General features: G+C 42.5%; 1 protein-coding gene and 1 long non-coding RNA gene across 2 annotated transcripts in view; one reads left to right on the top strand and one right to left on the bottom strand.

Annotated features, from left to right (window-relative positions):
- nt5dc1 (5'-nucleotidase domain containing 1) overlaps positions 1 to 12,072 on the top strand; it is a 54,286-nt gene extending 42,214 nt beyond the window's left edge. The window contains exons 9-12 of the mRNA XM_068343313.1: positions 374 to 495; positions 5,646 to 5,819; positions 7,284 to 7,452; positions 10,281 to 12,072. Coding sequence (XP_068199414.1) covers positions 374 to 495; positions 5,646 to 5,819; positions 7,284 to 7,452; positions 10,281 to 10,393 — 578 coding nt within the window. The 3' untranslated portion in view covers positions 10,394 to 12,072. The remainder of the gene's footprint in view (positions 1 to 373; positions 496 to 5,645; positions 5,820 to 7,283; positions 7,453 to 10,280) is intronic.
- On the bottom strand, positions 5,101 to 5,755 carry LOC137613858 (uncharacterized). Its single transcript, XR_011039000.1, has 2 exons — positions 5,622 to 5,755; positions 5,101 to 5,533 (listed from the first exon to the last, which is right to left on the bottom strand). It is a non-coding gene; the product is annotated as an uncharacterized lncRNA (long non-coding RNA).
- Positions 12,073 to 12,780: the final 708 nt, after the last annotated feature.

Here is a 12,780-nt window from a genome sequence, read left to right as displayed (position 1 = left end):
ACCGAGTTATCTTCACATGATGTGAAATCTGAATCTATGGGGTGTTGGTGTTACGCTGCTCAGCGGGGGTTGTGGCAGAAAGGGTCTCTAAAAATAGTTGGTGTCCCTATTAAATGAATGCTATTGTTACATTTAATGGGTTAAAGTTACGTTAGCTTTCATTTTTAATGCAACCATTCTGATTTTGGGGGTTTGCTCCCGTTCTTTTATCATCAGTGAATTTAACCGTGTGTTTCCCACACAATCACAACCTGATGTCTGTGTCCCTGTGAGTCGCCTACTGAGTGCTGCGTTGTTGTTCAGCCGACCAGCTTCGACTGGTTATGTGGTAGTTAGCTGTGGTGTGTGTGACCCTCTTTCCTCTCTACTCCAGTCAGCGACATGGAGGACAGCGAGGGGCTGCCGTCGCTTGACAGACCGGGCTGGTACTCCCAGGGTAACTGGCTGCACCTCCACGAGCTCCTCAAGACCATGACGGGGAAACCAGAGCCTAAGGTAGGACACCTTCTTCACACACACACACACACATACACACACACACACACACACACACCTGTGTGTTACTGGAGCTCCAGTTGCTGGGAGAACCTGAAAGAAACGTGTGTTCCACTGGAGCTGAGCTCAGGTAGGTTCACGCTGGTGTGATGGAGGAAGGAACGCAGCTCCTGACGTGTTAAAAGCGTAATGCATCTACAATCACCACGTTATTAAAACAAAAGGAAGTTTAAGGAGTTTAAGGCGTCGTGTGGGTGGTTGGAGAAGTTCAGAAGGAGGACTGGAATTCACTTGGTGGGGCAAGAGGGCATGAACCAAAGAGGGCAAAAAACAATGGGGGCAGCAGGTAAAAGGTAAATGACTGTCATTATTATTCTTTACTCTATTCTTTGTTTTTTACATTATACACAACTCTCATTTATTGTGTAATAATCTAGTCGTAACATGTATTTGTTACATGTTTTGATGCATTTTTATGCTTTATAAAACATTTTGTGTGAATTTTTGGGGCTTGGAACGGATTAGGGCATTTGCATGGAAAACGCGTCTCTACTTACCAAATTTCTTCCGGAACCAGTTCATTTGGTAAGTAGAGGTACCGCTGTAGAGGAAAACTTTTTTGTTTTTTTACCTCATTCCTTCAGGAAGTATCTTGGAAATATCAAAATCTTGGAGAGTAAATGAACATTATTAAATTCTCTGAATTTTCTGATTTTTCAGGGCTTCATTGCATTAATTTACTTCCTAAAAATGTTTTTATCATCTTTATTTATGAAAGGAACCTTCATAACACTAATGATTAGAAGGTACTTGGACCAGGCCAGAGTGGCTGAGAAAAGTACAGAATGGTTTTTTTACCCACAGTAGTCTGAATTCAAGCCAGCCACAAAAAAACCCCTCATATTAGAGAGTTTAGTGAAAGCTATTTGGCTTACAGCTTTTTTTTTGTTGGGTTGTTGAAACTTTGGGTTTAAACTTCTACCAATGCTGCAAATCTATCTACTAAGGTTATTATTTCCTCAAGTTTGTTTTAATAAATAAGTGAGCAGACAGATGGCAATGAAACCTCAATACTACTAAATGGAGGGAAGACATTATTTAAAGTACATCCTCGTTCCTCGTGGTTAATGCGTTCCAGGAACCATCAATCAATCAACTTTTATTTATATAGCGCTTAGTCACGTCTGAAGACATTTCAAAGGGATTTACAGATAGACAGCCAACAATGTTCACGCACAATGAACCACACACGAATAACAAATTCCGCGATGGAGTGACAAACTATTTATCTTATTATTTACGGTAATTTAAACGTTTCTGAACCCCCCCCACACTGACATTAAACCACCTTCTATCTGTATGACCTTTAAAACACTCTGATAGACTGTTTGAAGCACTTTTGTGTCTCACGGCAGTCAAGACTCACGGAACGGAGCGTACTTCCTGATACCGTCAGCCAATAGAATGCGCGTACGGAATCACTTGACTGCTTCCAAAACTCCCCCGATGAGGTGAAGTCACGGGCGTTGATGTGCCAGGGCGCACCCTTAAATGTGTTCGCATCAGGTTGTACTTTTGATATCATTTTTAAACACTCTGTTTTTTTATGGGACGAGGTAGAGCGCCCACCTGAGCTGCATCAGCCCGGCCGTAGGTCCAGTCATCAGCACTCGTCGTCAGCATACACCCCACCCCTCACCCCCCGAGCCGGTGCTAAAAGCCCCCTCTGTTCTCAGCCACGTGGAGAAAGCTCTCCTGGAATTCAGTGTCAACCTGCACTTAGAGCTGCTTTAAAGCCTCCGGGTCGACCGGAGGTCTTCTGTGTTTTCACTTCTCCTCTCTGTGGCCTGACGGGACTGAACACAGGTGGGTCAGACATTCAGGGGAGAGGATTTCTCAGCACAGTGAGGTCAGGTGTGGCTGATGGGACACGATCACAGGTATTAAGACGTAATTTCTGATCATTCTAACAAATCAGGGTTGTTTTTATGAGTCAGACAACAATAATTAAAAGGAAATCTCGCAATTCTTTCCATCACACCGTTGGGTAAATGTGTGTGTGGGTGTGTGTCGTTGTCCTGAGGGTTTGCAGTGTTTCCGCCTGTCCTGCCAGTTACCCTCACCGCAGTTGCTGCAGTATCTATTCTTTTCGTGTAATCCTATTAGCAAAAACACCCAGACCAACCAGTGTAACATGAATCCTCCCTGGAATGATTGACGCATAGTTTAATTAACCCGGAAGATGAAGAACCCGTGTTTTATTTAACTGAAGGTACTTGATCATAATTTGTACAGGTAGTAATTGGTACACACACACACACACACACACACACACACACACACACACACACACACACACACACACACACGGGGTCTGTAAGTATACAGATGAGAGGCAGAGCGGCACCATATGAGCAAGTTATAAAGGGGACGGTGTCTTGCTCATGGGCACCTAAGCAGTGCTCAGGAAGATGTATGATGTATGTATGAAGAGCATGAACACTGTTCTAAATACTAACACCACTAACACGTCCCATGAATAAACTCTCAGTCAAGTCTCAATCAATCAATCTTTCTTTATATAGCACTTCACCACATCAGCAGACATTTAAAAGTACTTTAACAGACAGAAACACCCAAGTGAAAAATCCACAGCAAACATAAGCAACAGCGGAGGGGAAAAAGTCCCTCATTGAGGAAGAAACTCCGGGCAGGACCCAGAGTCTTTTGGGCGGCCATCCGCCTTGACCGGTTGGTGGAAAAGAAATGAAAGGAAGATAAGGACAGGATCAGAGAGAGAGACGGGTAGAGTGTCTTTATAGAGTAGAGTAGAACTCTATTGATCCCTTAAGGAGGTTCCATCAGGGAAATTAACTTCTCCATCGCACTACACACAGTACAGTGAGTACACAAAAACACAGAAAAAGAACACAGAAAGTAGTACAAACACCAAATAGAGTAATAACCAACCAATGAAGAATATACAAATAGAAAGGCATAAATAAACAGGCCTAGTTAGGCATGGGTAGAGTGAAGTGTCTGTAGTGTTTGCAGTATGGTTATAGTTAGACCATTTGATCCAGGCACTGAATTGGGGACGAGAAAGTCAGGCTGCGTTCACCGACTCCGGGGTTGTTGTCTTCAAACAACATTTCAAGAAGTTTGTATTTTCAACTTCGCAGTGAACGACCGTTAGACTGCTCCAGGTCAGGTCAGCCTGCTACTCTAAGGGGTTCACTTCTGACTTACACAGAGACATGTCTGCTTCCTCCTGCGAGGTACCAGTAGCGTTAGCAGCCAACAAGCGTCCTGCATGTTTGTAGCTGCAGCTTCCTGGTTTGATTTGACTGATTGATGTCTTCATGCTTTCCCACACCAAGAGCTCAGGCTCACTTATGTGGATCCATCCACTCTGACTCTCTAGTGGTCCCATGACTCGGACTGCAGCGCTGCTGCACGCTGAGAGGCGCAGTGCATTTTGGGATACAAAGATCAACTGTGGGAATTTCTGGGAAACTCTGGAGGAAATGTGATTCCTGCAGCCCCCATTAGACCGCCTGTTTGTTTACAAGGGCTGGCCTGACACGCAGCATGGTTCTGTGAGGGGAGGGGGGTGGACACATGGTCCGGCTACTGGAATGCCTCACATCTTTAAGGCCTCTGACTCCAGTCACGTGTTTGGATTTAGTCCGACATACCAAAGACATCTGTCCTTCTCATTACCGATGCACACAAACCGTTAGCATGACGCAGCTTTGCGTGAAACTTTGCATCAGCCTAATGATTTCAGCTGATCCTAGAGCCCATGGTTTTCACTGGATAGCTCGTCCACGTGCACAATAGTGAGCCTGAGTGGACGGTTGACATCCTCGGATTTCATTACGATGAGATATTGTCTCGTCAGACATATTAGCCTCGTGCTGTGAGAATGAGGCAGCAAACGTTTGACCACACACTCCTGCTGTACTGCTGCGTGTGTTCATTTCTTGTTGTTAACTCATTTGGTGAACAATCTTTTTATCCTTCCATCCCTTAAAAGACACGCTTCACTAAACTGTTAACATGTATTAACCAGGCAGTCAGAGACTGCAACATCCCGCGACACCCCTGAATTCAACATTTTAGGTTTCAGAGACGTGTACCTAAACAGGTCTACAGTGCGCCGTTGTTCCTCGTGGTTAATGCGTTGCAGGAACCACACGCGAATAATGAATTCCACGATAGAGCGACAAACTATTCATCTTATTATTTACGGTAATTTAAACGTTTCTGAACCCTCCCCGTCCTGATATTAAACCACCTTCTATCTGTTTACCTTTAAAACACTCTGATAGACTGTTTAAAGCACTTTTGTGTCTCACGGAAGTCCGAGACTCACGGAACGGAGCGCAGTTGCAGATGCCGTCAGCCAATAAAATGCGCGAGGGCACACTATAAAAGTGAACATTTGACCTTGACCTAGTTTTTCCAAGGTCAAGGTTTTGATCTAATTTTCATCCCCTTTCCTCCCTGAATATCACGCCTGATGAGAGGATTAAATCTATAGATGACCCACCCAGAAGAGTGCATCCCTGTGTCTCATCCCTCCACACAGTTTAGCTGAAATCGGCTAAGAGAGTGAGCATTTTATTACATGAGCGAGTTGCACGGAACAAACACTCCCTATGGAAGAAACAATATTCTGCTTTCAGATACGTATGGTGGGAAAAGTGTCCTGAGGAGCGGTCCTGAGCAGTTTAGGTGAGATAAAAACACAACGGAGGCAGCAAGTTGAATTGTTTCCATTACAGTTGTAAAGAAAAATGTTGAAAAATTATCTATTCCACAATCCTGAGCGCTCTTCTCTCCATTTCCTGCCGCATTCAAGGGGAATAAGAACCAGTGAAATCCGATAGAAAACTCCGAGTGACGTGCACCTGGAGTTCAGATTAGGAATGCGTGTTGGTGGAGCCTGCCTCAGCTTGCTTCTCTTTCCACACGTGGAGGACGTAAGGAGTTGAGGAGTTTTGCAGATTCATCATGTCTGGTGTTCTTCTTCCTGTATGTGGGGAGAGGAGGGGGGGTGTTGCTGCTAAGAGACAATGTCGGTTTAACTAAAATGATGATAATAATATTAATAATGTCACCTTTTTTTTCCCCTAATCCTGCAGGTTGTGTATTTTGGAGATAGCATGAGGTCGGACATGTTCCCCGCCAGCAGCTTTGGGAAGTGGGAGACGGTGATGATCGTGGAGGAAATGGAGGGGGAGGGCGTCCCGAAAAGCAACGCTGCGATGTCCAATGAGGCCCAAGTGGAGCCGTTGGAGAAAAAGGGAAAGTTTGAGGTAAGTTCAGTGGAGCAGCTGTTTCCATTTAGCCCGCCCCAACCTCCACCCTTCAATCCTCAACCCCCACCTCCAACTCTGCGCGCTCCTTCCTCTCTTTCTGGATGAATGCGAGCCCACACTCCTGCATGCCTGTAACATTCTATGCATCGCCGTATTTTCTAAGTGCATTGCGGCTCCTGACTGGCGTCAGGCCATTTGCTGATGAAATCGCGATGCAGATGAGGACTTCCTCTTCCTGTCACGAGCTCGCTTTTCATTATCAACATTATCTGAAACACCCAGTCCAGTGTGGAGGCAGTGCTTTTCGTAAGCAGATAAATAGTTGGGACCATCTTCTTAGCAACTTAGAAAACTGTGTTTTCAGAAAACTCTCCCACATTGCTTTTTTTCCTTCTCTTAACCCTGTAATCAAAGCTATTTGGTTCAAGTTTCCATGGTAACCTGATGATAACAGATATATTATCACCTCGTTGGATCCTTCCTAGTAAATAAGCTGAGGCAGTGATCTATCACTACTCCCACTTCCGTTTTTAAACACCACATCCTGTTGTCATGACGAGCGCCGCTCATCAGATCAGACTGCTCTGTAGAATGTATTGATGTACTGTGAGTGATTACAGCTAAAGGGAGGGTGTTAAAATGGCTGTAGCCATTAAAATGGATACACACATTACGTAACCGGGTCACTAAAGGGCCGTCTCGCAAAACTGTAAAAAAATGTAATACAGAATTTTATTTTCTTTCAATGCATCAAATCTTTTCCATTACTTCAGACCTATATCTAACCATAGATATAAAGTTTATTACATATTTTTTATTATTATAAATGTTTATATGGAATTTGCTATTAGAACCATGTTTTTCTTCCAATGGGAAAAACACAAAACATGGAATATTTTCAAAAGTTAGTGCGCAGTTTAATACTTCTGATAAAGATATTACAACTATTGGATGAATGGAAAAACATGTTTTTGCAGGGGTGTAAACACAGACGGTGGGTCTGTGTCTGAGTTATGGGGTCATTGTGGGGGCAGTGTCTTGCTGCAGACAATGAAGATCATATATATATATATATATATATATATATATGCTTATAGTATATGAAAGATATGTGGTTATAATGAGAGTCAACTGGCCCATTTTTGACCATTTTAGGTATTGTGTGAACACAGTGAAAATCTGTTATTCTATACACTTCCAATGACAGGCATTTAGAAAATAAAGATGGAAGAAAATTACTGGCAAAATTTCACATATTTAGCCTTTTTAACTGACTGATTTATTGGGAGAGAAACACATAAAAGCAACAAAAAATGTCACTCTCAGGCCCAAACAGTTTCAAAGGGTTATCGCTATTATTTGTGTGCTGAGGCTAGAATTCCTCCCTCCTTCCTTCAGGTCTGCACTTGTCTGAGAGTGAATGTTGACAGTCAGTCGTACGATGCTTGTGTGTCTGAACAGGAGCAGGGCATGAAGGCTCCCTCTGCTGTGTCCAAGCAGTGGGGCTCCTACTTTGTGGATGTACACAGGAGCGTAGGGGGGGAAGAGGAGGTCCACAAACTGACCTGGTGCTCCCACAGCATTCACAAATACAGCACCATGGCCATCCCAAGCGTGGAGCACATAGCAGGTATGTGAAAGATCAAGCAGTCGTGTCTTATTCACCACCCATTTCACACTCATAATAAACTCAACATGAAGCGTCACTGCAATGAGGCTACACCCAGTGTGTCAGCGCGCTTCAGTCTGGTGGAGCTTATCAGTGAAAATCAGGTTCTAATCATTAATGTATCGTCATGACGACTCATCCAGTTACGGAACAGGGGATGGAGAATCAGAGGAAGATGGAGAAGATGCAGCAGCTCATGATCAAACAAAGTTTGTGTCTGCCAGCGTTCACCCGCGAGCGAACACGGTGTTGCTCTGAGTGAAGCATCATGGGTTTAAAAAATAAAAAAAGCACAGATAAAAGTCCGGAGCGTCGGAGAAAGTCCACAGAAGAAGATCAGTTGGTAGCCAATGGGTTAAACAATCAGCTGGTAATTTCTAATTTATATAACAATGAAAACAATTCATGACATTAAAACAACAAAAAGGTATTTTAACAAGTCTGTTCTGACCTCATTTAGGAGCAACCTCTCCACACTAATCTTATAATGGTTTGGTTGTAAATGACAAATTAAAGCTGCTTATCTTACGGAATCTTATTCATGTCATAAACAGTGAACCTTCGTAAGGATTAGCCGTTTGTTGACATAACACTATTCTAAATTTGTTGTGCAAACCTCTGACAGTAGGCTCCAGTGTGGGTCACTGCCAGATGAAGGCGACACTCAAAGCAGTGATGAAATTCAGACATGCAGAAATTCAGGTACGAGAGGAAGAACAACAATCCTGTGGTTCCTACGACGTTTACTCTGACAAGTTTACCTCTCCAGCTGCTGCCCTGCTTCTCTCACATCTATCAAAGCTCCTGTCAGACATATTCACACATACAAATGGCAAACAGTCTACTATAGCACTACTACTTTCTAATGCAGTCTTGTTATACATCCCCTCTTATTCAGCTGTTCAGAGCTTCAGCTGCTGCGTGCTGAAGCTACAACCACACCTTTACATCATGAATTCACACTATATGGCAGGAAGACTACAGACAGCAGCGTTTGTGAATTTGTTTGCCATTGTGTTTCTGTAAATGCATCCATATGGTGCACATGTATGACTGAGAAAAATATGTATGACTGAGAAAAACCACTAGAAAGCAATCTGGGTTTTTTGTGTGTTTTTTTAAATCTTCATCTCCACTTCAAACACCATCTCCTTCAATTGAATGCAGACAAGTTCAAAGCAGGGACTGAAGGCCACACAGATGTGCAGCAGGGTTAGCATGAGCGCTAACTGGGAGCAACTACCCAGTTTCCCAGTTTTCACCCTGATATAATACGATCCTGAACACGCTGTTTTTTGCCTGTGCCAAGATGTTAAAGAAGCTCCCTATGACAAACTTCAGAATTCAGTAAGCGAGATGCAGTAGATACAAACACGACACTCCATCTGTGGGGGTTTTAATGGTCCCACTGGTGCCTCAGCCTCTTGGTACCAAGGGATTCATGGTAGCTTTGGTTTTGGGTGAGTGAAACCTTGAAGGTGAGAGGCTGTTAGAGTTCCGTGTGGCCAACGAGCTCGTCTTCTGCAACTCTGGTCACCTCCTAGTCTGGTGAAAGCTCCACTGAGGTAGATTACAGTATTTTCCGTACTATAAGGCGCACCTAAAAGCCTTAAATTTTCTCAATCTCTTATATTCCAATGTACCTTATACAGTGGTACCTCTACTTACGAAATTAATTGGTTCTGGAAGAAATTACGTAAGTAGAAAATTACGTAAGTAGAGACGCGTTTTCCATGCAAATGCCCTAATCCGTTCCAAGACCCCTAAAATTCAGACATATTTTATAGCATAAAAATGCATCAAAACATGTAACAAATACATGTTACACTTAGATTATTACACAATAAATGAGAGTTGTACATAACGTAAAAACAAAGAACAGAGTAAAGAATAAAAATGATGGTCATTTACCTTTTAACTGCTGTCCTCATTGTTTTTTGCCCTCTTTGGTTCATGCCCTCTTGCCCCCCCATGAACAACAGAGTGAATTCCAGTCCTCCTTCTGAACTTCTCCAACCACCCACGCGACGCCTTAAACTCCTTAAACTTCCTTTAGTTTTAATAACGTGGTGATTGTAGATGCATTACGGCCATATTCTTTGGTGAGATCAACCAAACACATCCCTTTTTCAGGCTTTTCTATCATCTCTTGCTTTGTTTGTACAGACTAAAAAACTCTTTTCTTCGTCTTTTCTTTTCCTCTTTTCTCCGTCACTTTCTTGGGGTCCATAGTGAATACTCTAAAAGTTAATATATTTACGTAAAACTATCAGAACACCTCATGGGTCGAGGGCCGAACGACGAGGACGCTGCATAGACACCTATCTAGCTCCACACAGAGGTCCCTCTGAGCCAATGGGATGCAAGGATACTAGATAATAGCCAATGGCAGAGCAGCTATAAGAATGTTGCGTTCAGGAACCTGTGGGAGCTGCGAGTATCAGCCCATACTGTATTTTTACCTTTCGTAACTCTAAATTTCTTTCGTAACTAGAGGTAATATTTTCCTGTTGAGGCGTTTCGTAAGTAGAACATTTCGTATGTAGAGACGTTCTTCAGTAGAGGTACCGCTGTACGTGAATAAAGTTTTAAAATAGATCATTCATTGAAGATGAGTTCTCAGATGCGTTTTGTAATGCAGTGCGCCTTATAGTGTGGAACATACTGCACATGTTGAACAAGCGTCGGATCGATGACTAATGTGTCCCAGGACCCTAGCTTCAGTGTTTTGTTATTTCTGTTTAATACAAGCGTTTAAAGACTTCAGATTGATTCCTGTGTGTTTCTAGATCTCCCTCTGGATTACAAGTTCTCCAGGTTCTCTCCTGACCTGCCCTGCACCACCGGCTACTACCCCAGGCCTCCGGATTCACTACTGAAGAGGTGTGAGAGTTTGTCGTAACAAAAAGTCCTCCCTCACCCCTCTGCCTCAGGAGAGGACTGCACCTCCATTTTTCCTCCATACCCCCCCCCCCAGATCTTGCCGCCATCTGTGGAGCAGAGGACGCACACACACACCCCCCACACACACATTCAGAGAAACCATGTGAATGTAAGCCACAGCATCACTGTCGTAACGCCTCCATCTGAACGTTGTTTTGTGGTTTTAGTGTTACTGTACACGTGGAAATACCACATAATAAGTGTGAGTGTGTCTGCAGACAGTAATCGTAGGATATGTAGTGTTTTTATCGTTTATTATTTTCCAGTGTAAATGTAAAGAACCCAAAACAGTCTGTTTATCCATAAGGTGATTACCTCAAGAACGTTATCCACTGTAAGCAGATGGTCACAGTGTTTTCTGGAAAACCCTTTGTGCCAGTGTTTCTGTGTAACACTGTGATGGTGAAGTCTTCTTTTTATTTCATGTTTTATTAAATTGCATTTAAGGACTTTATTGTGTGATGTTCGTTCTGTTATGTAGAGTATTAATCTTCAGGCCATCGTTGGTAAAGAATGCTGCCCTTTGTGTTAGCTGCTTCAAAAAACACACCTTCAGAAAACACTAGTAATGACACAAACAGTGGAAGAACAAATGACAACAGGAAACCAGAAGAAGATGCTTGAGTGGCTGTTAGACCAGTTACGCCACAATATTTAAGGAGCACTCAGTTTGGGTGAAAATCAGTGGGTATTTGATAGTTGTGGTTAAATAAAGCTCATTGGAATTATTTAAAATTTACGTTGTTGCCATGGAAAATTAACCCTAAATCAGAATTAAGCTCCGTTTACATCTTTTTACTGAATACCGACAAGGTCTTTCACTTTTAGATTGTGATATTTAGCGTTAGCTCGGAGCAGCTGCTGCAGCATTCAGTTGTCAAGTAGCACAACTTAACACCAACCTGTGGTGAACAGAACAGAACAGAGCAAACAGAACTCAACCTCAAGAAGTCAGGTTTTATCGAAACATCCAAATACTTCCTGTTTAGTATGACCTATTTCTTTCATTTGGGGTTGAACTGCATTTTTGTAGTCTAGTAGTTTTTGGGTCTGTTTGGATCAAGTGTGAATGTCCTCAATCGGGGTTTTATTTTATTTCATTTGTAGAAATAATTGGTTTTGACCTAAATGTTTGTTAGGATTCTGTTGTAAATGTGAGAGTGGAGCAGGGATAGAACGTCTGAGACGCTACAGGTGAGGGCAGTCAGCTTCATGCACATAATAGTTAGCAAATAATCACTTACATAATCAGCAAGCAGCGGTAGTTCTGAGTCTGACTTGTCAGTGCCAAATCCAAAATCCAATCCGGGCTGAATGTCTGAAACGATCTGGACGTTAACAACACAAGATGAAACTGTTTTCATGTCAGAGTTCCTGGAAGATGATCTCAGACGTTTTGACAGTAAAGCAGCATTCATCAGCCTTTAGGTGACTGTTCATCCAAAGTGAATCCTTACTTGTCTTGTGTGTGCGAGCGTTTTATGCATACGGCTGTTGTGATTGTACTCCTCTTTTCTCACATTTGCTTTATGTTGGATTAATCTGTGGTCTTATTTTCTTTCAAACAAAGGGAAAGTTCAGTTCTGTGTACCAGTGAAGTACTGTCAAATAAATAAAATGTTCTACAAGTTTCTTAAACCTGTAGTTGTACTTGATGAGTCCAGCCTGTCACCAAACATAAGAAAAGCGAGACTGTAGAAGCTGAGATACGCAGCTTGAGGCTAGAACTGAGGGATGATGAATGACCTCTCCATCCTTGCAGCGAGCACATGAGCATTCTGTACTTCTAAAGACTCGTTCATACTTCATATTCTCAGCGTGTATCTGCAAAACACACAGGAGGACCTATAGCCCGGCATTTTGACTTGATGATAATCAATAATCAGAATCTGATTGCGTTAACATGTATGAAATCAGCTAAATTTATCAGTAATTTATTATCATTTTGATCCGTATTACTTTTTTTAGGATATAACCAATAACAGCGCTCCATAAATAAGCTTCTTCTTTTTCTGTACTATATTAGACTGTATAGTACAGTATTTTCTGCACTATAAGACACACTTAAAAGCCTTTAATTTTCACAATTTCTTACAATCCAATGTGCCTCATATATGTTAACAAAAAGTTTTAAAATAGACCATTCGTTGAAGATGAGTCTCAGATGCGTTTTATAATCCGGTGTGCCTTATGTGTGCTTTTTTCACACAGGATATTCATTAAAGGTGCGCCTTATAGTGCATAAAATACTGTAGTTTTATATCGGTGGGCCTGCATAACAGAATAATCCTGGGGGGTGACGCGTCATGTTTGAACCCACACCTGAACGTGGACCCTGAAGCAGCC

The sequence above is a fragment of the Antennarius striatus genome, chromosome 19, assembly GCF_040054535.1.
Source record: "Antennarius striatus isolate MH-2024 chromosome 19, ASM4005453v1, whole genome shotgun sequence".
NCBI classification, from domain to species: Eukaryota; Metazoa; Chordata; class Actinopteri; order Lophiiformes; family Antennariidae; genus Antennarius; species Antennarius striatus.
This window is presented reverse-complemented; position numbering and strand designations above follow the sequence as displayed.